Source organism: Ovis aries, chromosome 9 (assembly GCF_016772045.2).
Source record: "Ovis aries strain OAR_USU_Benz2616 breed Rambouillet chromosome 9, ARS-UI_Ramb_v3.0, whole genome shotgun sequence".
Lineage (NCBI taxonomy): Eukaryota > Metazoa > Chordata > Mammalia > Artiodactyla > Bovidae > Ovis > Ovis aries.
The window spans coordinates 3,536,159-3,563,865 of record NC_056062.1 but is presented as its reverse complement, the minus strand read 5'-3'; the positions used below and the strand labels follow the sequence as shown (position 1 = coordinate 3,563,865).

The 27,707-nt window shown below is 39.4% G+C and overlaps 1 protein-coding gene across 11 annotated transcripts in view; it reads left to right on the top strand.

Moving 5' to 3' along the window:
- FAM135A (family with sequence similarity 135 member A) overlaps window positions 1-27,707 on the top strand; it is a 159,736-nt gene that overhangs the window by 105,709 nt on the left and 26,320 nt on the right. For 7 of the 11 annotated variants that reach the window (XM_042253843.2, XM_015097684.4, XM_042253841.2 and 4 more), the window contains 3 exons: window positions 21,349-21,422; window positions 22,730-22,884; window positions 23,102-25,460. In XM_042253843.2, the coding sequence (XP_042109777.1) occupies window positions 21,349-21,422; window positions 22,730-22,884; window positions 23,102-25,460 (2,588 nt within the window). The remainder of the gene's footprint in view (window positions 1-21,348; window positions 21,423-22,729; window positions 22,885-23,101; window positions 25,461-27,707) is intronic. The other 4 variants (XM_042253845.2, XM_042253844.2, XM_060419930.1 and 1 more) reach the window with 1 other exon arrangement.

Here is a 27,707-nt window from a genome sequence, read left to right as displayed (position 1 = left end):
TAAACTTTCATAAGATGGATGTAAAATGGTATATCATTTTGGTTTTATTTCTATTTTTTGATGACTTGAGTACCATTCTCTATGACTGTTGGCTGTGTAGATTTCCTGTTTGTGAAGTACGTGTCCAAACTGGCTGCCCATTTTTCTGTCAGATTAGTTTTCTTTTTCTTCTTGATTTATAATAGTTTTCTGTGTATTCTAAGTACTGATCTTTGTTGAATGTTTTATAAATCTTTTCTCATTTCATGATCTTTTCCACTATCTTCATGGTGTCTTTTGATGAAGTAGAGGCCTTAATTTGTCGGTGGAACACAGGAGAAAAGCCAGACAGAGATACACCTGTATTTGGACATAATATGTACAGATCAGCAAGGAAGATATGACATTATCAATAAATGATATTGGGACAATTGGGTATTATATAACTGTATTATATAAAATTCAGTTCCAGATGGACTAAAAACAGACATGAAAGGCAAAATCATAAAGTTTCTAAAATATAGTAGAGAACTATCAGAAGTATTGCAGAAGTAGTACAACTTACTCCCTTATATTCTTAGTCAAAATCACAAGTTACCATTTTGGCACATTTGCTTCATCATTCCTTCTTTTTGTCAATAGATACACATTCCCAGTCGCTCAACTGGTAAAGAATTCTTCTGCAATTCTGGAGACCCTAGTTAGATTCCTGGGTCAGGAAATTCCCTTTGAGAAGGAAAAGGCTACCCACTCCAGTATTCTGGAGCTTTCTTGGTGGCCCAGGTGGTAAAGAATCCACCTCAATGTAGAAGACCTGGGTTCAATCCCTAGGCTGGGAAGATCCCTCTGGAGGAGGGCATGGCAACCCATTCCAGTATTCTTCCATAGAGAATCTCCATGGACAAAGGAGCTGGTGGGGTACAGCTATGGGGTCCCAAAGAGTCAGACACGACTGAGCAACTAAGCACAGCACAGTTCAGTTCAGTCACTCAGTCGTGTCCAACTCTTTGCGACCCCATGAATCGCAGCATGCCAGGCCTCCCTGTCCATCACCAACTCCCGGAGTTCACTTAGACTCAGGTCCATTGAGTCCATGATGCCATCCAGCCATCTCATCCTCTGTCGTCCCCTTCTCCTCCTGCCCCCAATCCCTCCCAGCATCAGAGTCTTTTCCAATGAGTCAACTCTTCTCATGAGGTGGCCAAAGTACTGGAGCTTCAGCTTCAGCATCATTCTTTCCAAAGAAATCCCAGGGCTATCTGCTTCAGAATGGACTGGTTGGATCTCCTTGCAGTCCAAGGGACTCTCAAGAGTTTTCTCCAACCCACAGTTCAAAAGCATCAATTCTTCGGCACTCTGCCTTCTTCACAGTCCAACTCTCACATCCATGCATGACCACAGGAAAAACCATAGCCTTGACTAGACAGATGCAGCACCCATATAAATATACACACACACACGTTGTTTTTTTTTTTTTTTTCCTGGGCCATTTGGTAGTTATAGACATTATACTCGTTTTTCCTTAAATACTTCAGGGCATATTGACTAAAAACAAAGATATCCTCTTACTTAACCACAGTACAGTGATCAACTTTAAGACATTTAATACTGAAGCTAAAGGCAAAGGAGAAAAAGAAAAATAAACCCATTTGAATGCAGAATTTCAAATAATAGCAGGGAGAGATAGGAATGCCTTCCTCAGTGCAAAGAAATAGAGGAAAACAATAGAAAAGGAAGGACTAGAGATCTCTTCAAGGAAATCAGAGATACCAAGGGAAAATTTCATGCAAAGATGGGCTCAATAAAGGGCAGAAACCTAAAGGCAGGGACCTAACAGAGGCAGAAGAGATTAAGAAGAGGTGGCAAGAATACACAGAAGAACTATACAAAAAACATCTTAAATGACCCAAATAACCATGACAGTGTGGTCACTCACCTAGAGCCAGACATCCTTGAACGCAAAGTCAAGTGGGCCTTAGGAAGCATCACTATGAACAAACCTAGTGGAGGTAATGGAATTCCAGTTGAGCTATTTCAAATCCTACAAGATGATGCTGTTAAAGTGCTACACTCAATATGCTAGCAAATTTGGAAGACTCAGCAGTGGCCACGGGACTGGAAAAGGTCAGTTTTCATTCCAATCCCAAAGAAAAGCAATGCCAAATAATGTTCAAACTACCGCACAATTACACTCATCTCACACTCTAGCAAAGTAATGCTCAAAATTCTCCCAGCCAAGCTTTAACAGTAAGTGAACTGTGAACTTCCAGATGTTCAAGCTGGTTTTAGAAAAGGCAGAGGAACCAGAGATCAAATTGCTAACATCCGCTGGATCATCGAAAAAGCAACGGAGTTCCAGAAAAACATCTACTTCTGCTTTATTGATTACACCAAAGCCTTTAACGTGTGTGGATCACAACAAACTGTAGAAAATTCTTAAACAGATGGGAATACCAGACCACCTTACCTGCCTCCTGAGATACCCGTATGCAGGTCAAGAAGTAACAGTTAGAACCAGACATGGAACAGCAGACTGGTTCCAAATTAGGAAAGGAGTATGTCAAGGCTGTATACTGTTACCCTGCTTATTTAACTTATATGCACAGTACATCATGTAAAATGCTGGACTGGATGAAGCACAAGCTGGTATCAAGACTGCCAAGAGAAATATGAATAATCTCATATACACAGATGACACCACCATTATGGTAGAAACTGAAGAACTAAAGAGCCTCTTGATGAAAGTTAAAGAGGAGAGTGAAAAAGCTGGCTTAAAACTCAACATTCAAAAAGCGAAGATCATGGTATCCAGTCCCATCACTTCATGACAAATAGATGGGGAAACATTGGAAACAGTGAGAGACTTTATTTGGGGGAGGGGGGGGGGGGACTCCAAAATCACTGCAGATTCTGACTGCGGCCATGAAATTAAAAGACACTTGCTCGTTAGAAGAAAAGCTAGACCAACCTGTTAAAGACAGCATATTAAAAAGCAGAGACATTACTTTGCCAACAAAGGTCCATCAAGTCAAAGCTATGGTTTTCCCAGTAGTCATGTATGGATGTGAGAGTTGGACTATAAAAAGAAGCTGAGCACTGAAGAATTGATACTTTTGAACTGTGTTGAAGAAGACTCTTGAGAGTCCCTGGACTGCAAGGGGATGCAACCAGTCAATCCTAAAGGAAATCAGTCCTGAATATTCATTGGAAGGACTAATGCTGAAGCTGAAACTCCAGTACTTTGACCACCTGGTGTGAAGAACTGACTCACTGGAAAAGACCCTGATACTGGGAAAGACTGAAGATAGGAAGAGAAGGGGACAACAGAAGATGAGATGATTAGATGGCATCACCAACTCGATAAACATGAGTTTGAGCAATCTCTGGGAATTGGTGATGGACAGGGAGGCCTGGTGTGCTGCAGTCCATAGGGTCGCAAAGAGTCAGGCACAACTGAGTAACTGAACTGTACTGAAATACTGATACCTACTACATGATTCATTTTTAAATCTGGTCAGTTGTCTTAATAACAACCCTGTGTGACAACCTTTACCAGGATCAGTCTCAGGGTCACACATTGCAATCAGTTATCACATCCCCTTAAACTCTTCAGACTCACTTAATCTTCACTCTTCCTTTTATTTTCTTCGCCTTTCACAACTTTAGCCAGTAATTTTTAGACCAGTCTTCAATCTGGTCTTCAATTTCATTATGATTAGATTTAGATGTTATAGTATTAGTGGGAATGCTACATTTTATTTATTTTTCAATCAATTTTGGTAAATTATATTTCTCAAGGAGTTTTCTTTTATCTCAATATATTGATTTATTGGTCTTAGATGAATTCAGAATAGTTCTGAAAATTCTTAAAAAAAATTCAGAATAATTATAATGAAGATGATCCAGGATCTCAGAAAAAGAATGGTGGGCAAAGATTGAGAAGATGAAATAAATGTTTACCAAAAGCCTAGAAAAACAAAAGAACAAACAAACAGAAATGAACAATACAGTAGAAGGAATTAATAGCAGAATAACTGAGGCAAAAGAACGGATTAGTGACCTGGAAGATAGAATGGTGGAAATCACTGCTGCAAAACAGAATGTAGAAAAAAGAATGAAAAGAAATGAAGACAGCCTAAGAGACCTCTGGGATCATACATATTGCCTTAATAATTGCCTTAAATGTAAATGGATTAAAGACACCACCAAAAGACATAGACTGGCTGGGTAGATACAGAAATAAGACCCATAGATGTGTTGTCTACACGAGACCCACCACAGACTTACAGACTGAATGTAAGGGGATGGGAGACGGTATTCCACACACAGCGAATTCATAAGAAAGCTGGAGTAACAATACTTACATCAGACAAAATAGACTTTAAAGCAAAGAATGTTCTAAGAGACAAATAAGGACACATCATAATGATCAAGTGTTCAATCCAAGAAAAAGATATAACAATTATAAATATATATGCACCCAACATAGGAGTACCTCAATATGTAAGGCAAATACTAACAAATATAAACAGAGAAATCAGCAGTAAGAGAATAATAGTGGGGAACTTTAAAACCCCACTTTCTCTAGACAGAAAATTAATAAGGAGCACGGACCTTAAATGACAGTTTAAATCAGTTGGATTTAATTAATATTTATAGAGTGTTTCACCCAAAAGTGGCAGACTTTACATTCTTCTCAAGTGCACATGGAACACTCTCCAGGATTGACCACATGCTGGGCCACAAGACAAGTCTTGGTAAATTTACAAAATCGAAATTATATCATTTTTTCTGTCACAAAGCTCTGCGATTAGAAATAAATCACAAGAAAATACTCTTAAAAACATAAATACGTAGCAGCTAAACAATATGCTACTCAGAAACTATTGGATCACTGAAAAACTCAGAGGAAATTAAAAAAAAAAAACTTAGAGACAAATGAAAATGAAAGCACAATGGTCAAAAACTTATGGGATGCAACAAAAGCTGTTCTAAGTGGAAAGTTTATGGCAATATGCAGTTGCCTCAAGAAACAAGAAAAACCTCAAACAACCTAACCTTATACTTAAAACAATTAGAGAAAGAAGAAAAAGCAAACCTATGGTTAACAGAAGAAAGGAAATCATAAAAATTAGAGCAGAAATGAATGAAATAGAGACAAAGAAAAATCTCAAAGATCAATGAAACTAAAAGTTTGTTCTTTGAAAAGATAAGCAAAATTGATAAACCTTTAGCCAGAAACCAAGAAAAAAAAAGGGAGGGGGGATTCAAATCAATTAAATTAGAAATGAAAAAGGAGAAGTTACAACTGACTCCATAGAAATATCAAGGATCATAAGAGACTACTATGAACAATTGTATGCCAATGAAATGGACAATCTAGAGGACATGCACAAGTTCTTAGAAAGGTACAGTCTCCTTAGACTGAACCAAGATGAAATAGAAAACATGAACAGACCAATCTCAAGCACTGAAATTGAAACTGTTTTAAAAAACCTCCCAACAAACAAAAGTCCAGGCCCTGACAGCTTCACAGGTAAATTTTATCAAATGGTTAGAGAAGAGTTAACACCTCTCCTTCTGAAACTGTTCTAAAAAATCACAGAGGAAGGAAAACTCCCCAGCTCATTTTATGAGGCCACCATCACTCTGAAACCAAAACCAAAGATACCACACACACACACACATTATAATTCAGTATCACTGATGAACATAGATGCGAAAATCCTCAACAAAATACTAGCAATCTGTATCCCACAGTACATTGAAAAGATCTTACACTGTGATCAAGTGGGATTCATCCCAGTGATACAAGCATTTTTCAACATCCACAAATCAATCAAGGTAATATACCACATCAACAAATTGAAGAATAAAAACTATATGATCATTTCAGTAGATGCTAGAAAAGCTTTTGATGAAATTCAGCACCCATTTATGATTTAAAAAAAAACACTCCAGAAAGTGGGCATAGAGGGTACATAAATCAACAGAATAAAGACCATATTCTACAAACCTACAGCTAGCATCATACTCAATAGTGAAAAACTGGCAGCATCCCCTCTAAGATCAGAAATAAGACCAGAATGTCCACTCTCGCCTCTTTTATTCAACATAGTTTTGGAAGTCCTAGCTATAGTAATCAGAGAAGAAAAAGTAAGGGGAATCTAAATTGGAAAAGAAGAAGTTAAACTATCAGTATTTGTAGATGACATGATACTATACATAGATCCTAAAGATGCTACCAGAAAACTACTAAAACTCATCAATGAATTTGGTAAATTTGCAGGTTAGAAAATTAATACACAGAAATCTGTTGTATTTCCCTACACTAACAATGAAAAATCAGAAATTCAGGAAGCAATTCCATTTACCATTGCATCAAAAAGAATAAAATACCTGGGGATAAATCTACCTAAGGATACAAAAAGCCTGTACTCTGAAAACTGTGAGATACTGATGGAAGAAATCAAAGAAGACATAAACAGATGGGAAGATACACCATATTTTTGGATTGCAAGAATCAATATTGTCAAAATGACTATAGTACCCAAGGCAATCTACAGATTCAACACAATCCCTATCAAGTTACCAATAGCATTTTTCACAGAACTAGAACAAAAAAAAAAAAAATCAAAATTTGTATGGAGGCACAAAGATCCCAAATAGCCAAAGCAAGCTTAAAAAACGGAGCTGGAGAAATCAGGCTCCCTGGCTATACTACAAAGTCGCAGTCATCAAAACAGTATGGTACTGGCACAAAACTAGAAATATAGATCAATGGAACAGGATAGAAAATGCAGAAATAACCCCATTCACCTGTGGTCAGTTAATTGATGATGAAGTATGTTGGAAAGACAGTCTCTTCAACAAATGGTGCTGGGAAAATTGGACAATACATATTTTAAAAAATGAAGTTAGATCATTTTGTATATGTATAGAACATATACAAAGATAATCTCAAAATGGATTAAAGACCTAAATGTGAGATCAGACACTGTAAAACTCCTAGAGGAAAGCATAGGCAGAACACTCTCTGGCATAAATCACAGCAGTATCTTTTTCAGTCCATTTCCCAGAATAATGGGAATAAAAACAAATGGGACCTACTTAAACTCAAAAACTTTTGCACAGCAAAGGAAACAATAAACAAAATGAAAAGACAACCCATAAATTGGGAGAAAATATTTGCAAATGATGTGACTGAGATAATCACGATGGTGTGATCACTCAGCTAGAGCCAGACATCCTGAAATATGGAGTCAAGTGGGACTTAGGAAGCATCACTACAAACAGAGCTAGTGGAGGTGATGGAATTCCAGTGGAGCTATTTCAAATCCTGAAAGATGACCCTTTGAAAGTGTTGCACTCAATATGCCAGCAAGTATGGAAAACTCAGCAGTGGCCACAGAACTGGAAAAGGTCAGTTTTCATTCCAATCCCAAAGAAAGGCAATGCCAAGGAATGCTCAAACTACCACACAATTGCACTCATCTCACACGCTAGTAAAGTAATGCTCAAAATTCTCCAAGCCAGGCTGCAGCAATACATGAACTGTGAACTTCCAGATGTTCAAGCTGGTTTTAGAAAAGGCAGAGGAACCAGAGATCAAATCGCCAACATCCGCTGGATCATTGAAAAAGCAAGAGAGTTCCAGAAAAACGTCTATTTCTGCTTTATTGACTATGCCAAAGCCTTTGACTGTGTGGATCACAATAAACTGGAAAATTCTGAAAGAGATGAGTATACCAGACCACTTGACCTGCCTCTTGAGAAACCTGTATGCAGGTCAGGAAACAGTAGTTAGAACTGGACATGGAACAACAGACTGGTTCCAAATAGGAAAAGGAGTACATCAAGACTATATATTGTTACCCTGCTTATTTAACTTATATGCAGAGTACATCATGAGAAATGCTGGGCTGGAGGAAGCACAAGCTGGAATCAAGATTGCCAGGAGAAATATCAATAACCTCAGATATGCAGATGACACCACCCTTACGGCAGAAAGTGAAGAACTAAAGAGCCTCTTGATGAAAATGAAAGAGGAGAGTGAACAAGTTGACTTAAAGCTCAGCATTCAGAAAACAAAGATCATGGCATCCAGTCCCATCACTTCATGGGAAATAGATGGGGAACAGTAGAAACAGTGGCTGACTTTATTTTTCTGGGCTCCAAAATCACTGCAGATGGTGATTGCAGCCATGAAATTAAAAGACTCTTGCTCCTCGGAAGGAAAGTTATGACCAACCTAGACAGCATATTCAAAAGCAGAGACATTACTTTGCCAACCAAGGTCCATCTAGTCAAGGCTGTGGTTTTTCCTGTGGTCATATATGGATGTGAGAGTTGGACTATAAAGAAAGCTGAGCGCCGAAGAATTGATGCTTTTGAACTGTGGTGGTGGAGAAGACTCTTGAGGGTCCCTTGGACTGCAAGGAGATCCAACCAGTCCATTCTAAAGGAGATCAGTCCTGGGTGTTCATTGGAAGGACTGATGCTGAAGCTGAAACTCCAATACTTTGGCCACCTCATGCAAAGAGCTGATTCATTGGAAAAGACTGATGCTGGGAGGGATTGGGGGCAGGAGGAGAAGGGGACGACTGAGGATGAGATGGCTGGATGGCATCACCGACTCAACGGATGTGAGTTTGGGTGTACTCCAGGGGTTGGTAATGGACAGGGTGGCCTGGTGTGCTGCGGTTCATAGGGTCACAAAGAGTCGGACACGACTGAGCGACTGAACTGAACTGAACTGATAAGGGATTAATCTCCAGATTTACAAACAGTTTGTGATGCTTAACAGCATCAAAACCAACAGAACACTCAAGAAATGGACAGAAGACCTGAATAGATATTTCTCCAAAGAGGACATATAGATGGCCAGCAGACTCATGAAGAGATGTTCAATGCTGCTGGTTATTAAGGAAATGCCAATCAAAGCTGCAGTGAGATACCACCTCACACTGGTCAGAATGGCTATCATCAAAAAACTGACAAAAAATAAATGCTGGGGAGGGCATGGAGAGTAGGGAACCCTCTTACACTGTTGGTGGGAATGTAAATTGGTATAGCCACTATGGAGAACAGTATGAAGTTTCCTTAAAAAACTAAATATAGAGCTACTATTGGAAAAGACTCTGATGCTGGGAGAGATTGGGGACAGGAGGAAAAGGGGACGACAGAGGATGAGATGGCTGGATGGCATCACTGACTCAATGGACGTGAGTTTGAGTGAACTCAGGGAGATGGTGATGGACAGGGAGGACTGGCGTGCTGTGATTCTTGGGGTTGCAAAGAGTCGGACACGACTGAGCAACTGAACTGGAATATAGAACTAGCGTATGACCCTGCAGTCCCACTCCTCCTCAGCATGTATCAGGAGCAAAACATGATTTGAAATGATATATGCACTCCAGTGTTCATTGCAGCACTGTTTACAATAGCCAAGACATGGAAGCAACCTAAATGTCCATTGACAGAGGAATGGACAAAGAAGATGTGGTGTTGCTGGGCATACACACTGAGAAAACCAGAATTGAAAGAAACACATGTACCCCAGTGTTCATTGCAGCACTGTTTACAATAGCGAGGATATGGAAACAACCTAGATGTCTATCAGCAGACGAATGGATAAGAAAGCTGTGTTACATCTACACAATGGACTATTACTCAGCTGTAAAAAGAACACATTTGAATCGGTTCTAATGAGGTGGACCAAACTGGAGCCTATTACACCGAGTGAAGTAAGTCAGAAAAACACCAATACAGTATATTAATGCGTATATATGGAATTTAGAAAGATGGTAACAATGACCCTATATATGAGACAGCAAAAGAAACACAGATACAAAGAACAGACTTTTGGACTCTGTGGGAGAATGCGAGGGTGGGATGATTTGAGAGAATAGCTTTGAAACATATATATTATCATATGTGAAATAGATCACCAGTCCAAGTTCGATGCATGAAATGGTACTCAAGGTCGGTGCACTGGGATGACCCTGAGGGATGGGATGGGGAGGGAGGTGGCAGGGGGTTCAGGATCGGGGACACATGTACAACCATGGCTGATTCATGTCAATGTATGGCAAAACCCACCACAATATTGTAAAGTAATTAGCCTCCAATTAAAATAAATTAATTTTTTAAAAAAAGAAGATGTGGTATGTATATACAATGAAATATTATTCCATTAAAAAGAATGAAATAAGGCCATTTGCAGCAACATGGGTGAACCTAGACAGTGTCATACTGAGTGAAGTAAGTCAGACAGAGAAGGATAAATATCATATGGCATCCCTTATATGTGGAATCTAAAAACAAATGATACAAATGAACTTACTTACAAAACAGAAAGAGACTCACAGATTTAGAAAACAAACTTATGGTTGCCTGGAGGAAGGGATAGTTAGGGAGTTGGGAAGGTCATGAACACACTGCTATATTTAAAATGGGTAACCAACAAGGACATGGAAGTCTACTCAACATTATATGCCAGTCTGGTTGGGAGGGAGGTTTGGGGGAGAGTGGATACATGTGTATAGATGGCTGATTCCCTTCTCTGTTCACCTGAAACTGCTGCTCCTAAGTCGCTTCAGTCATGTCTGACTCTGTGCGACCCCGTAGACGGCAGCCCACCAGGCTCCGCCGTCCCTGGGATTCTCCAGGCAAGAACACTGGAGTGGGTTGCCATTTCCTTATCCCAGTGCATGAAAGTGAAAAGTGAAAGTGAAGTCGTGTCTGACTCTTCGCGACCCTATGGACTGCAGCCTACCAGGCTCCTCCATCCATGGGATTTTCCAGGCAAGAGTGCTGGAGTGGGGTGCCACTGCCTTCTCCAACCTGAAACTGCTACAACATTGTTAATTGGCTATATTATAACCAATACAAAATAAAAAGTTTAGTCTGAAAAAAAATAATGCTGGCATTTCAGTTTAAGTAAAATTATAGATCAATTTAGACAGAATTTTCCCCTTAGTTATATTGAGCCAATCTGTGAACATGGCTTGGCTCCCCATTTACTTAGGTCTTTAATTTCTTTCAGAAGTGTTTTGTAGTTTTCAGTCTCTTTTATTTATTTATAACCCTTTTATGCCATTATATTATGTGATGTTATAAATGGTCTTTTAATTTCATTTTTTTAAAGGTTGTTACTAGAGTTGTAAAAGTACAATTGATTATTGCGTATTGATTTTATATCCTATGACCCTGCTAAACTTACAGGTATAGTATATTATAAATCTAACTTGGGTCATGTTGATTCATAGGGTTGTTTAATCAGCATTCTGGGTTGCCATTTTTTTCGTCTCTGCTTTGCTATTTTAAAGACATACCGTTATCATCTGTCCTCCATACTCTGTGATATTAAATCAGTCATTGATGTCAGGGTTCCCAACCCCTGGGCCGCAGACAGGGCTGCACAACAACAGGTGAGAGGCAAGTGAGTGACCAGAGCTGCTGCTGTGTTTACATCTCCCCATCACTCACATTACCACTTGAGCTCCACCTCCTATCAGGTCAGCAGTGGCGTTAGATTCTCATAGGAGCAGGAACCCTACTGTGAAACTGTGCCTGCAAGGGATCTAGAGTGTGCTCCTCCTATGAGAATCACCTGGAAACCATCACCACCACCCCCTTCCATGGGAAAATTGTCTTCCACTAAACCTGTCCCTCCCTGCTGCCCAAAAGGTTGGGAACACTGATTTACATTGTTTTCTCTCAGCTGCTGTTAGGATCTTCTCTTTATCTTTGTTTTTTAGCTATTTAATTTTGATGTGCCTTGTATTTTCTTAATTTATCTTCCTTAGGGTTTGCTTTAATTCCTAGATTTGCAGTGTGATATTTTTATCAAAATTTTAGCCATAACTATAAATTTTTTTATGCCCCAGTTTTTCCCTCTGCTCTCTCTCTGGCACTCTCATATCACTTGTTACACTTTTGATATTTTGGGGTCTTTAGTTTTTTTTCTCTATGTTGTTTGGAGTGAATAATTTTTGTTATTCTATCTTTGAATTCACTAACTCATTTCTGTAGTGTCTGATCTGGTCTAAATTATATCTAATAAAATTTTCATTTCTGACATTATTATCTTACATCCAAAATTTCCCCTTGGTATTTTTTTTAATGGTTTCATTTTTCTGCTGAGGTTCCTCATCTCTTCCTTCATTATGATCAGCTGCTCTCAGTCATTTGGTAGTGTATAATTATTGCCTAAAAGTACTTGCCTGGAGTTCTGGTTTCTGATCTGGTTTGTAAGAGACTTGGACTTCATCACTTCCTTTCTACCAACAAAAAAAGAGCTGAACAAACCAAATGTCAACACATCTTTTTATATCCATTTGAGAATTGAGGCTGCATGATAAACTTCAGCCTATCTCACCTGAACTGTAAAGAGAGATAGCCAATTACAGAGAATCACATCTTGCTAAAGCAGAAACATATCCATGAACAGAAGTCACCAGGAGCCAGTACCAGGGGAGCAGAACTTACACTGTAATTGACAAATTTCTGGAGGCTCAGTTTGGACAAGTTTGAGTTAGTAACTCCAGAGGACCCAATCTTAGGGGATACCCACACTTCTATGAGTTTTAGCTCGAATCCTACCAGATTTGCATAATGATGATCAGAGTAATCCCCTCATGCAGGGAGAGATGGAAATAGTCATTTGTAGATACATTCAAAACATTCTATCTTTCTTAACAAGACCTTCCTCCTCAGAAGCTCTTTCTGAGCCCAGCTGACCTGGAGGACCCAATTCTAGCCCTCTCTAGCCATTGACTTGGGGAAAGAAGATTCTCACCTTAACATTATCAGAGATGCCATACACACCTGTAAGAATGACTAAAATAAAAAACACTGACAGCACCAAATATTGATAAGGATGGGGACCCAACAGGAATTCTCATTCATTGCTGTTGGGAATGCAAAATGGTACAGCCAGTTTGGAAGATGGTTTGGCAATTTCATACAAATCCAAACATACTCTTACACTACAATCCAGCTATCATGCTTTTTTATTTTTTTCCCAAATTAATTGAAAGTTAGGTCTATGCAAAAACCTGTACATATATTATAGCAGCTTTTTTCATAATTGCCTAAACTTGAACTAATTAACTGTTCTTCATCAGATGAATGAATAAATCTTTGTTTATCCATATAATGGAATTTTTTCAGTAATAAAAAGAAATGCACTCTCAAACCATGAAAAGACATAGAAAAACCTTAATAATTTATTTTTGCTAAATGAAGCCAATCTGAAGAGAGTTACCACTATATGATTCCAACTGTATGACATTCTGGAAAAGGAAAAACTAAAGAAATAATCAGTAGTTGCCACGAGCTCAGGGAAATTGGGAGAGAGTCAGATGGGTAGAGCACGAGAGATCTTTAGGACAGTGGAACTGTTCTCTGTGACATTGTGATGGAAGGTATTTGTCTTTATACGTTTGTCAGAGCCCATACCATGCACGATACCAAGGGTGAACCTTAATGAAGTGATGAACTTTAGTTGATGATGATGTGTCAACACTGGTTCATCAGTTATAACAAATGCATCAAATTATTGGAGAAGGAAATGGCAACCCACTCCAGTATTCTTGCCTGGGAGACCCCATGGACAGAGGAGCCTGGCAGGCTACAATTCATGGAGTCGCAAAAGAGTGGGACACAACTTAGCGACTGACCAACAACATCAAATTATAACAAATACAAGACGCAAGTAATAGGAAAAACGTGGGTGCTTGGTGTATAATTGGAATTTTCTATACTTTCTGATCAATTTTTCTCTAAAACTGCTCTTTAAAAAAACTTCAGTTTTAATTTTTTTTTTTAATTCTTGCTTGCTATTTCTAGCAGCTGGGTTAGTGTGGAGTCTATTTCAACAAACTGCTTGTATCTCCTGATTGTAAGGTACATTTTCCCACTTCTTTGCATATCCAGTGGGTATCCTTCAGGGCTTGAAGCAGTTGCTCCATGTATTTTGTCCAGTTTTGTAAGTTGTTTCCAGTAGAGTCAATCCAATACCAGTTTCTCTGTCCTGGTCTCACTGAAGTTAAATAGTGCTTTTCAACTTTGGCTGTGTATTAGAGTCACCTTGGGAACTGTAAAAATTACCAATGCTAAATGGGGCCCAGACATGGCTAGAATTTTTTAAGTTCTCTAATTGATTAACGTTTGGGTGGTAGTGGTGGTTTAGTCACCAAGTCACGTCTGACTCTTTGCTACCCCGTGGACTGTAGCCCACCATACTCCTCTTTTGTGGGATTTCCCAGGCAAGAATACTAGAATAGGTTGCCATTTCCTTCTCCAGGGGATCTTCCTGATTGAGGGATCAAACGTGTGTCTCCTGCTTGGCAGGCAGATTCTTTACCACTGTGTCCCCTGAGAACAGTGTTAGGCCTTTCCCTAAATAAGAGGATTCTGCTAGGGGGAGTGGAAACTGAAATCTAGCCTGTCTTCCCTCGAGGCAGGTTGTATCTGCCTGTGGAAAGAGTACATTTTTGTTTTGGTTCCTGTTTGTTTTCCGTTTCCGTTATGGTTTATCACAGGATATTGAATATTGTTCCCTGTGCCATACAGTAGGCCCTTGTTGTTTATCTGTTCTGTGTATAATAGTTTGCCTCTGTGAATCCCAGACTCCCAGTTCTTCCCACCTCCTGTCCTCCTCCTCCTTGACAGCCACAAGTCTGTTCTCTGTGAGTCTGTTTCACAGATAAATTCATTTGTGTCATTTTAGATTCCACATATAAGTGATATCATAGGGTATTTGTCTTTCTCTGTGACTTACTTCACTTAGTGTGATACGGGGGTGCATCCATGTTTCTGCAAGTGGCATTATTTCATTCTTTCTATGGCTGAGTAATATCCATTGATAATACACACACACATACACATATGTAAATGTTCAGTCGCTCAGTCACGTCCCACTCTTTGCGACCCCATGGAGTGCAGCACACCAGGCTTACCTGTTCTTCACCATCTCCCAGAGCTTGTTCAGACTCATGTCCATTGAGTCAGTGATACCATCCAACCATTCCATTCTCTGTCACTCTCTTCTGCCTTCAGTCTTTCCCAGCATCAGTGTCTTTTTCAATGAGTCGGCTGTTCTAATCAGGTGGTGAAAGTAATGGAGCTTCAGCTTCAGCATCAGTCCTTCCAATGAAATTCAGGGTTAATTTTCTTTAGGATTGACTGGTTTTATCTCCTTGTTGTCCAGGGGACTCTCAAGAGTCTTCTCCAGCACCACAGTTTGAAAGCATCAATTCTTTGGACTCAGCCATTTTTATGGTCCAGCTCTCACAACTGTATGTAACTACTAGAAAGACCATAGCCTTGACTATACAGACTTTTATTGGCAAAGTGATGTCTTTGTTTTTTAACACACTGTGTAGGTTTGTTATAGCTTTCCTGCCAAGGAGCAGCTGTCTTCTGATTTCATGGCTGCAGTCACCATCCACAGTGATTTTAGAGCCCAAGAAGAGGATATCTGTCACTGCTTCCACCTTTCCCCTTCTAATTTGCTGTGAAGTAATGGGACCAGATGCCATGATCTTAGTTTTTTTAATATTTAGTTTTAAGCTGGCTTTTTCACTCTCTTCCTTCACCCTTATCAAGAGTTTCTTTAGTTCCTCTTCTCTTTCTGTCATTAGAGTGGTATCATCCACATATCTGAGGTTGTTGGTATTTCTGCCAGCAATCTTGATTCCGCCTTGTACCTCATCCAGCCCAGCATGTCTCATGATGCACTTTATGTATAAACTAAGTAAACAGAGTGATAGTAAACAGCCTCGTTATACTCCTTTCTCAATCCTGAAGCAGTTGGTTGTTCCATACAAAGTTCTCACTGTTGCTTCTTGACCAGCATACAGGTTTTTCAGGAGACAGGTATAAGGTGGTCTGGTATTTCCATCTCTCTAACACAGTATGTTATGATCCACGCAGTCAGAGGCTTTAGTGTAGTCAATGAAACAGAGGTAGATTTTTTTTCTGGAATTCCCTTGCTTTCTCTGTGATCCAGCAAATGTTGACAATTTGATCTCTGGTTCCCCTTTTCTAAACCCAGTTTGGACATCTGGAAGTTCTTAGTTCATATAATGCTGAAGCCTAGCATGCAGGATTTTGAGCATAACCTTAGTAGCATTGGATACGAGTGCAATTGTCTCTAGTACTGCCCTTCTTGCTAATTGGGATGAGGATTGATCTTTTCCAGTTTTGCGGCCACTGCTGGGTTTTCCAAATTTGCTGACATATTGAGTGCAGCACTCTGATAGCAACATCTTTTAGGATTTTAAATGGCTCTGCTGGAATTCCATCATCTCCACTAACTTTATTGACAGTTAGTGCTTCCTAAGCAGTGCTTCCTAAGGTCCACTTGACTTTACACTCCAGAATGTCTTCCTGTAGGTGAATGACCACACCATCACGGTTATCCAGATCATTGAGATATTTTTTGTACAGTTCTTCTGGGTATTCTTTCCATCTCTTCTTGGTCTCTTTGCTTCTATTAGGCCTTAACTGTTTCTGTCCTTTATTGTGCCCATCTTTGGATGAAGTGTTCCTTTGATATTTCTAATTTTCTTAAAGAGATCTCTAGTCTTTCCCCTTCTGGTGTTTTCCTCCATTTGTTTTCATTGTTCATAGAAGGCTTTCTTGTCTCTCCTTGCTATTCTCTGGAACTCTTCCTTTAGTTGGGTTTACATTTTCCTTCCTCCCTTGCTTCTCATTTATCTTTCTTCAGCTATTTGTAAAGCCTCCTCAGACAACCACTTGGCCTTCTTGCTTTTCTTTTTCTTTGGGTTGGTTTTGTTCGCTGCCTCCTGTACAATATTACAGACCTCTATCCATGGTTCTTTAGGCACTCTGTTTACTAGATGTAGTCCCTTGAATCTATTCGTCACCTCCACTGTATATTCATAGGTGGTTTGATTTAAGTTGTGCCTTGCTGTCCTAGCAGTTTTCCCTGCTTTCTTTAGTTTAAGCCTGAATTTTTCTATGAGAAGCTTATGATCTGAGCCACAGTCAGCTCCAGGTCTTGTTTTTGCTAACTATACAGAGCTTCTTCTGCTACAAAGAATGTAATCAATCTGATTTTCTCATTGACTATTTGGTGATGTCCATGTATAAATCATCTCTTGTGTTGTTGAAAAAGAGTATTTGCTATGACCAGTGCATTCTCTTGGGAGAATTCTGTTAGCCTTTGCCTGCTTCATTTTGTACTCCAAGGGGAAACTTGCCTGTTATTCCAGGCAAGTCCATGCAAAACTTCCTACTTTTGCATTCCAATCCCCTATGATAAATGCTGTGCTGTGCTTAGCCACTCAGTCGTGTCCAACTCTTCGCAATCCCTGTGATGAATAGGACATCTTTTTTTGGCATTAATTCTAGGAGGTCTTCTAGGTCTTCATAGAATTGATCAACCTTCAGTTTCTTCAGCATCAGTGGTTGTGGCAGAGACTTGAATTACTGTGATGTTGAATGGTTTGCCTTGGAAACAAACAGACATCATGCTGTTGTTTTTGAGATTGCACCCAAGTGCTGCATTTCAAACTCTTTTGTTGATTATGAGGGTTACTCCATTACTTCTATGGGATTCTTGCCCACAGTAGTAGATATAATGGTCATCTGACTTAAAGTCATCTATTTCTGTCCATTTTAGTTCACTGATTCCTAAGATCTCAGTGTTTATTTACTCTTGTCATCTCCTACTTGACCACGTCCAGTTTCCCTTGATTCTTGGACCTAACTTTCCAGGTTCCTATACAATACTGTTCTTTACAGCATCGGATTCTACTTTGATCAGCAGGCACATTCACAGCTGAGTGTTGTTCCCACTTTGGCCCTGCTGCTTCGTTCTTTCTGGAGCTATTAGTAGGTGTCCTCTGCTCTTTCCCAGTAGCATATTGGACAGCTTCAGACCTAGGGGACTCATCTTCTGGTGTCATATCTTTTTGCCATTTTGTACAGTTCATGGGGTTTTCACGGCAGGTATACTGGGGTGGTTTACCATTCCCTCCTCCGGTGTATCACATTTTGTCAGAACCCTCCACTGTGACCTGTCCATCTTCGGTGGCCGTGCTTGGCATGCCTCATATCGTCACTGAGTTAGACACAAGCCTCTTCACCATGACGAGGCAGTAATCCATGAAGGGGTTTTCAGGAAATAAGTCTAACCAAAAGTGAACTTTGTTTTTATCCAATATGTGCTTTTTAAAGGGCTAATTTTTTCTTAAATTATTTCTGAACATTTTACATGGAAACTTTGTAATGTGCCTCATGGTTCCCTACCTTCTGAAGTAGAGTGTACGGAACCTAAGTTAGCCTTTTGAAAATGAGTTAGTTATCATTATGCACCTTGTGTAGGGAGGCATTTTTGTTTCAGCATCAAGTTTCTTTTGGCTCATATACTTACATACACTTAATGCCTCTGTACACAATCTATATTCTGTAACTCTCCTTTTCCCTTGGTTCATTTGCTCTTTTAATGTACTGTGGAATGGGAAACCAGGTAACTTAAAATTGTATCTAATAGTAAGCATAAATCAATTTTGTATAAAAAGTGGACTCTAAAGTATCCTACTGTGAGCACAATGCAAGAATGCAAAGAATATTGTTCAGTAAACATTTGTGAGATGTGTTTTTTCTTCAAAGCAACATAAATAATACATCACATATTTAGACTCTACACTAATAATTAGACTCTTTCTTGGATGTGGATGTATAAAATTATTTTTAATAATATGTTTTAATAATAATGTATATTAAAGTATATTTTGATATAAAATTATGTAAATGTCATATTTAATACAGTATTACATTTATGATAATAAACATATTCTATTTAATAAATAATGTTTTAATAATTTAAAATTAGTGAAATATGATATTTAGTAATATAAAATATAAGTATTATATTTAATAATATATTTGATAAAGTATATTTTAATAATTATTTGCTAAATATTTATTGAATAATTCTGTTTAATATAATATATTATATTTAATAACAAATATTCAATTATTTATTGAATAATATTTAATAAAATAATTTACTTTATAATTAATTTTAATAACTGTAATAAACATAGTTACACTGATAACAAATACTAGTTAAAATTATCATGATAAACATTATTTAGCACTATAAGCAACATATCAGGATGAACACAGATAAACATTTAATTCTGTAAAGCACTATAAACACCCATTTTGAACCCTTGAAGGCTATTTTTTTTTTTTAACTTCCTGGTTAAATTTGACTAGTTGATGTTTCCAAATGAGTAGGTTCTTTAGGGTACATACTCAAAACTTCTTTTACAATCATGTATGCATGCTAAGTCACTTTAGTTGTGTCCGACTCTTTGTGACCCCATGGACTGTAGCCCACCAGGCTCCTCTGCCCATGGGATTCTCCAGGCAAAAATACTGAAGTGGGTTGCCATGCCCTCCTCCAGGGGATCTTCCTGACCCAGGGATCAAACCTGCATCTCTAATGTCTCCCACATTGGTAGGTGGGTTCTTTACCACTAGGGCCACCTGGGATGCCCACAACTATGTATACCAGAGTATTAATATCTATTACTCATATCCTGAGTTTTAATTTGTAAATTTAACATTTTTTCTATGAATGCCTTTTGCCCAGAACTAAGCTGTGTTGCCGTCAGGTGGCAGTGATGCCTTAGTCATGGCCTCAGTATAGTCACCAGCCTTATTCATCACGTGTTGCCACTGCATGAAAATCAGGGCAGGAGAAAGTTTAGACCAGAACTTCCATCTGGGCTCAGAGAGGAAAGGGAAGAAAAGACTTGCTGGCAATAGGGATTCTTAATGCAGAAGGGAAGAGCTCAGTGGTTGGAGCACAAGACAACGCTTTTTCTCGAGCCCTTATTTGAAAACCCAGGTATGTCACGGGCCAGCTCTGTTGTCTTGGCCAAGTAATTAACTTCTTTCTGCCTGTTTTCTCAGTTGTTAAATGAAAATATGTTCACTTCATAGGGTTTTCATATGGTTTAAATCAAAGAATAAAAAAGTAAAGTGCTTAGCATAGAGCTTATGAGGGTGGCTGCTGTCCAGAAATGATGGCTCTTATCGTAGGAGTCTGAGAAGGCAGGCCCAGCTGCAGCCGCAGATCACTTCAGGCTGGATTTCTTCACACTTTATAGCCCTCAGGAAAACCTCTCTGACAGACAGGCAAATGGTTTTCCTTATCTCTCCGCTAGTGTTGGAGAGCAAGAAGTGGCAGTTGCAGCATTTGAAGTGAAGACACAGTTACATCCTTCCCTCACAGATGCCTCCGCTTGTCCCTCTGAAGATCCTGTCTCACCAACTCAGGGAGATAGGCTGAGGAAATCAGAAACTTAACTGGCTGTATCTTGATGACGAATAAAGCATTTCTCCAATTCACGGTGTATTTAAAACCAAAGAACCTCAAGTCTTCTTTCCCTTTAGAAAAAAGTTTCAGTGTAATGTAATTCCTAGCTATAATCTGATTTCTCTCTCTCCCACGTACCCTTCAAACAAAATATATTTTCCGTGCCCTTACTGGTGCTTCAGTTGCTGTCCGTAGCTGACAAAGCCTTTGAATAATTAGAAATGAAAAGGTCAAAATACGACTATGATGGAAGAAATACTCAACTAGATTTGACCAGTATTTATGAAGCACTTGCTTTTATAACATACCAAGATATATTTTAGATAGATAGCAAAGATCATCCCAAACATAGCTCCTACTCTAAAGAATATCACACATTAAGAGGGGAGACAATTCACATAAACAATTATTTTAAGGAAAAATGTGGTGAATGCTACAATAGTAATTGTCATAGCTTATATTTACATATACCTTCCAGTTTAAAAAAGAAATATCAAACATGTAATTATGCTTACTCTTCACAATAACCCCGTATGTAGACTAAGTATTAAGTGTAATTGAAAGCAAGTCATCGAGGCTCCTAAGGTGAAATGCCTGAGGTCACAGTGTCAGTGAGTCCACCCATCAGCTCACCTGATGTGTCCTGGGCTGCCTGGCACATAGCATGGAGCAGGAGCTAGGTGGTCCTAGTATTTTTTCGTGTGCTGGGCACTCTTCTTGGTGTGAGGGACAGAATCCCCATCTTCAAGGAGGATGAATGGTGAATCCATAATGTAAGCCGAAGTTTCTTACTCTGCATTCTGTTCTTTCTTTTAACTCATGCAGTAAGTACCAACATACAGAGGTTTGGCAACACTGAGGAGAGAGGTTAATCTTCATGGGGGTGGTTATGGGGGCGGTTATGGGGGCCCTTGCGGAGGGTGTTTTTCTTCCTACCACCTAAAACCTCATGACTTATTAGATGCTTCGTGTTATTCATACTACCTTTTGAAATTTTTCAGGTGCGCAGGTTTTCTGAGGCCTTCTTTTGTTTTGAACATCCAAGAGAAGCTGCCATTGCATACCAGGAACTTCAGTGAGTAGCACAAATCCAAAGCTTAACTGATTTTGTTTCCTTTTATATAAGATATCATCTCAGAATTTATCATGATGGAATATACAATATTTACAGCAAAAGAAATGAGAATTTGAAGTTCAGAAATCTCCTGTTTAGTCAGATGTGTTTAATCTTGTGAATTGCTTCACAAAAGACCCCTGCCTTCCGTAAAGGATCACATTGCACTATTATCCCATCCCACACATGAGATCTACCCATCCCACAAGGCCCTGGCTCCAGCCTTCCATTTGGTCATCTAGTTGTATCTCTATTTTCACAGGTCAGAATCTCTTACATTTACGATTATGTATTGCAGGTTCTCAAAAGTAGTCTGATTGGCACTTCTTGCCGTTATGTAAAAGATTTATAATTCAAATATCCAGAGTAGATGCCTTCCTTTTTCCTTACTGAGTATTTTTAGATCTGGTTTTCTTTGGCTTTAAAGAATATTTTGAGGACATTATGCTGAGTGAAAAGAAGTGAGACATAAAAGAATAAATTATATATGATTCTGTTTATGTGAAGTTCTGGAACACATAAAACTAAGGTGAAGTAAAAGTCAGGACCATGGTTGTCTTGGTGTTGACTTGGGCTGAGAGTTTGCCTGGGATGACAGAATACTCTCTAGACAGGTGGAAATGTTCTGATTGTGTGTCCACTTATCAGAACCATACAGCTAAGGTGTATTTGTTTCAGTGCCTGTGAACTGTACCACAAAAGAGAACTGTAAATAATCATAGGGTGTGTGAGTGGAGGTCCAGACAAAGCAAGAAGGAAAATCCTCATTGTTGAAGCTGACGGGATTATTATGCTATTCTGTGTACTTTGATTTGTTTAGGAAATTTTTCATAAGAAAAAGTTTTTTAAAAAATCTTTTATATTAGAAAAGTATATACCTTTTTAAAAATAGCTGTTGTGTTTATCAGTATATGTTAAGTAAGCAGTAGGAACGGAACACTTTTTCAACATTATCATCAAATCATTAGTAGGCATTTGAGCTTTTGGTCTTTCTCTTCTATGATGTTCTCAGCTAATTAGAAGTGCATATATATTGAGTACAGATAAAGCACTTTGAAATAACATTTGTCAGTAAACCATAATTTTTATAAGTCAATAATTTTCATTGTAGCAGTTTTTATCTCTTGAGCAAGGAACTCCTTTGTCAGGTGCTTGTGTCTTGAGTGGTGGGGAGCGTACGACTGATGAGGGGATGGTGCCTGGGGGACTATGAGGTGGAGCTGGTGAGATTATCTCGGTTGCAGTCTGATGTGAGACATGTTTTTCAGTGCTCAGAGTCATCTCCAGATGTGCACCGCTATCAAAAACACTTCCTTCTGCAGCTCTCTCCCACCCCTGCCTATTGAATGTAGTGAATTAGATGGAGATCTCAATTCGTTACCTATTATCTTTGAAGATAGGTATTTAGATTCAGTTACTGAAGGTAAGTGTAATCTAACTATAATATGTAAGCTATGTGTCATTGGCAGTATATTCTACCTACTATACATAAAGCCATTCCTTAATGTGGGACTTTTTTCCACCTCCAGTTTTATTTATTTTTGAGGATATTAGAAAGTTATAGTCAGAAAAAGTAGTCTTAATCATATAAGTTCTTACACCTTGTCTTAAATCTGAATTTCTTTTTCTTTGGATAAAAGACTTAGATGCACCCTGGATGGGAATTCAGAGTCTTCAGAGATCAGAGTCCAGTAGAATGGATAAATGTGAGACTGAAGAAAGCGCTCTAGCTGGACTTTCCAGCCCAGAGTTGAAAGTCAGACCTGCTGGGACCTCCAGTGTTTGGTCTACAGAAGGTGAAAAGCAGCTAACAAAGTCTCTAAAAGGAAAGAATGAAGAATCAAATAAATCCAAGGTTAAGGTTACTAAGCTCATGAAAACAATGAAACCTGAAAACACAAAAAAATTAATAAAACAGAACTCTAAGGATTTGGTGGTTTTGGTAGGCTACAAATGCTTGAAAAATACAGCATCAAATGATCTCTTTAAAAGCTTTGAAGGCAACCCTACACATAGGCAGAAGGAAGGTCTGGACCCCACAATATATGGATATAATTTTGATCCAAAGACCTACATCAGACAGACAAGTCAAAAGGAAGCTAGCTATTTGCCAGCTAATACAGAAAGAACTGAACAAAAGTCTCCAGATATTGAAAATATGCAACCAGACCTGTTTGATCCTTTGAACTCTGGCAGCCTAAATGTTTGTGCAAATTTGTCCATTTCAGGTAAACTTGGTATCTCCCAGGATGATAGTGAAATTGCACAAGTGGAACACAGTGTGGCATCCAGAAGCTCATCAGACGATTGCCATGATCGTCAGTCTGCCCCCACTTCAGGAGTTAGGACAATTGAAGTTAAGCCGTGTAATAAAGACTGTTTCAGTGGAGAGAAAGTAACTATTAAAATAGGACCTTGGACAGAGCTTCAACAAGATGAAATATTTGTGGATAATTTACAACTGCCCAACTTTGAGTCCTTAGACTCTAACAGTAAATCTAAACCTATGGAAATAACACTTGAAAAGGAAGCTTTGCAGGAAGCTAAGTGTCGTTCTGTCGGAGAATCATTAGCTAAGTTAAGAAATAATCAACCTACTTCTACAAGAGAATACCACCTTGTAGTGAGTGGAGATGCCATTAAGTTACCGGACATTAGTGCCACGTGTGCCTCATCTCGGTTCTCAGACTCAGGTGTGGAAAGTGAACCAAGTTCTGTTGCAGCACATCCAAACCCTGACATAGTCTTTGAAACTGTACCAGGGCAGGGTCTTTACATCAGTGAGAGGTTATTTCCTCAGCTTTTGATGAAGCCTGACTGTAATGTAAAGTTTTCACTAGGCAGTCACTGTACTGAGAGTACAAGTGCTTTCAGTGAGATCCAGTCGTCCTTAACCTCCATAAATTCTCTGCCTTCTGATGACGAGCTGTCACCTGATGAAAATCCTAAGAAATCTGCTGTATCTGAATGTCACCTAAGTGATAGCAAAACTGTGTTAAATCTAGGAACAACTGATGTGCCAAAATGTGACGATAGGAAAAAGTCAAGTATTATTTTGCAGCAGCAGAGTGTCATATTTTCAGGGCATTCGGACAGTGAAACTATAGAAATACATTCCTTAAATTCAAGCACTAAAGACCCTTTACAATTTGCTTTTTCAGATGAAGATACTTCCAGTGATGTGAAAAATAGTTGCAGCTCCAAACCTAACTTGGACACTGTGTGTAAAGACTCCCAGAGTCCTGATAAATCCAGTGACTCTGTAGGAACCACAGTTCCATTAAGTTCAGAACTGGCTTGTTCAGGCACCCCTTGTGTCATTTCAGGTTCCGTTTCCACCAGGGCAGATAGCAGTGGAGATAGAACTGTGAAAAGAAAAAACAGCGATGCATTAAATCCCAAACAAATGTGTTCAGAAGCCCCTGCAGTTAAAGATGAAACTTACCTGAGTACAGGTGATGCTTTTTCAGCCAGTCCTGATATGGTAAAGCAAGGGCTTGTGGAAAATTATTTTGGCTGTCAAAGCAGTACAGATGTTTCTGACATGTGCGCTATTAGCTACAGCCATTCAGTTAGCCCTCAGAAAGAAACTTCTGGAAAAGAAATGAGTAGTCCTCAGCGGGATCAGGGTAAAGATGAGGAAGAGGAAGAGCAGGATCAACAAATGGTTCAAAACGGGTATTATGAGGAGGCAGATTATTCCGCTCTGGAGGCTGCAGGAGATGCCCACTGTGCAGACGGAGCTGACCTGGGAGAAGAAAGACTTGCCAAGTCTGAAAGGCTGGCCGGCGACTATCTGAGGGATGGCATCACCGTGCCTACTGTCTGTACTTCTGGCTGTCTGTCCTTCCCGTCTGCACCACGAGAGTCCCCTTGTGGCGTTAAGTACTCTTCTAAGAGTAAGTGTGATGCTGTTACCAAGCAGCCGAGCAGCGCCTCCCACAGCTGCACCTCGTCGCTGTCCTGGTACGAAAACTCGCCAAAGCCTCAGATACAAGCGTAAGTAGTGGAGTGCGATGGCACGTGCTGCCAGAGAGGGAACGTGTATATCTTTCTCTGGAAACATGCATATTTCACATTCTCTGACTTCTGTAATACAGAAAGTATTTCTTTGATTAGTTGTCCAAAATGGAGAAGTGAACTCAGTATGCTGCCTGAGACAGACCTGTAGGTTCCTGTATGATTGTCCTGTTCTATAGGCTACACATCCCTGATATAACTTTTCATCGGTAGTTGTGTGGTAAAAGTGTGGAATAGTTGAGCTTAAAACCCTTTTTTCCCCATCATTTCTCCCCCATTTACTCCCAGACTTAGGTTTTATAAGGACATCTAACAATTAAGGACAGCATTAGATAATTACTAGAAACTTCGTCAGCCTACCAGACTCAGATTGCCTCAGCTAAGTCAGTGGTTCCAGAATTGAGATTTAATGGTCCAGTTAAAAAAAAATCCAGAAAAATTTGAAGATGGCATAGATTTACTAGTATGGCACAGTTGTCTACTACCTTACTCCAAATGGAATTGTAATCCCTAGAGTAAAATGTCTAGGTTTGTCTACTGTGGCTTTTTAAGTTCCCAGATTATTCTGATATGTGCACATAAGTGAGATCCATGGCGCCTACAGCTAGTGAACCCACTAAGATGAGAATTTATTGTTATTCAATCACTCAGCCATGTCCAACTCTTTGTGACCCCACGGACTACACCATGCCAGGCTTCCCTGTCCTTCGTGATCTTCCAGAGTTTGCTCAAACTCATGTCCATTGAGTTGGTGATGCCAACCAACCATCTCATCCTCTGTCGTCCCCTTCTCTCGCCTTCAATCTTTCCCAGCTTCAGGTTATTTTCCAGTGAGTTGGCTCTTTGCATCAAGTGGCCTGGGTATCAAAGCTTCAGCTTCAACATTAGTCCTCCAAGGAATAGTCAGGGTTGATTTCCTTTAGGATTGATTGATTTCACCTCTTGGAAGGGACTCTCAAGAATCTTTTCCAGCTCTACAGTTGGAAAGCATCAATTCTTCAGTGCTCAGCCTTCTTTATGGTCCAATTCTCACAGCCATATATGACTTTACAGACCTTAGTCGGCAAAGTGATGTCTTTGCTTCTTAATATTGCTGTCTAGATTTGTCATAGTTTTTCTTCCAACAAGCAAACATCTTTTAATTTCATGGCTGCAGTCACCATCTGCAGTGATTTTGGAGCCCAATAAAATAAAGTCTGTCACTATTTTCATTGTTTCCCCATCTGTTTGCCTTGAAGTGATGGGACTGGATGCCATGATCTTAGTTTTTTGAATGTTGAGTTTTAAGCCAGTTTTTTCACTCTCTTTTGCCTTCATCAAGAGACTTTTTAGTTCCTTTTCACTTTATGCTGTAAGGGTGATGTCATCGGCATATCTGAGGATATGGATATTTTCCCAGCAATCTTAATTCCAGCTTGTCCTTCATCCAGCCCGGCATTTTGCATGTTGTACTCGGCATAGAAGCTAAATAAGCAGGGTGACAATATATAGCCTTGACATACGTCATTCCCAATTTTGAACCAGGTGAGAAGAGCCTACTGAATTATAATGTGCTAGGAGGGGGCTTCCCTGGTAGCTCAGCAGTGAAGAATCCACTTACCAGTGCAGGAAACACAGGTTCAATCCTCGGGTCCAGGAGATCCCCTGGAGAAGGAAATGGCAAACCACTCCAGTATTCCCTGAGAAATCTCATGGACAGAGGAGCCTGGCAGGCTATAGTCCATGGGTTTACAAAGAACTGGACACAGAGTGACTAAACAAGGACAGATGTGCTAGGAAGTTAAAGGTTGTTCCACCTCCTGGCAGCTCAGTCTCTTTCTGAATCAAACATGAAAGCAGTATTCCTCACCCAGTGTGTCCCCCTCAGTTTAGTGTTCAGCAGCTTACTTGAGTTTTACTTTCATCAGCCCAAATGATATAATATTAAAATAGTTCTTAATTTTTCATGTTCTCAATCCCCAAGTTGAATAGATATGTTTGTGCCAATTTTATTTAATCACATCCCCCCTTAGTTCTATTCCTTTTTACTGATATTTTTAGAGAAAAATACAAATAACTTAATCTACTAAATATAATACCTGCCGTTCTCACCAGTACACTGTGTAGAATAGTGCCTTTTTTCCCATTTATGTAAGATTAAAAAGGAGCAAGGGACTTCCCAGGTAGCTCAGCTGGTAAAGAATTTGCCTGCAATGCAGGAGACCCTGGTTCAAAACTTGGGTCGGG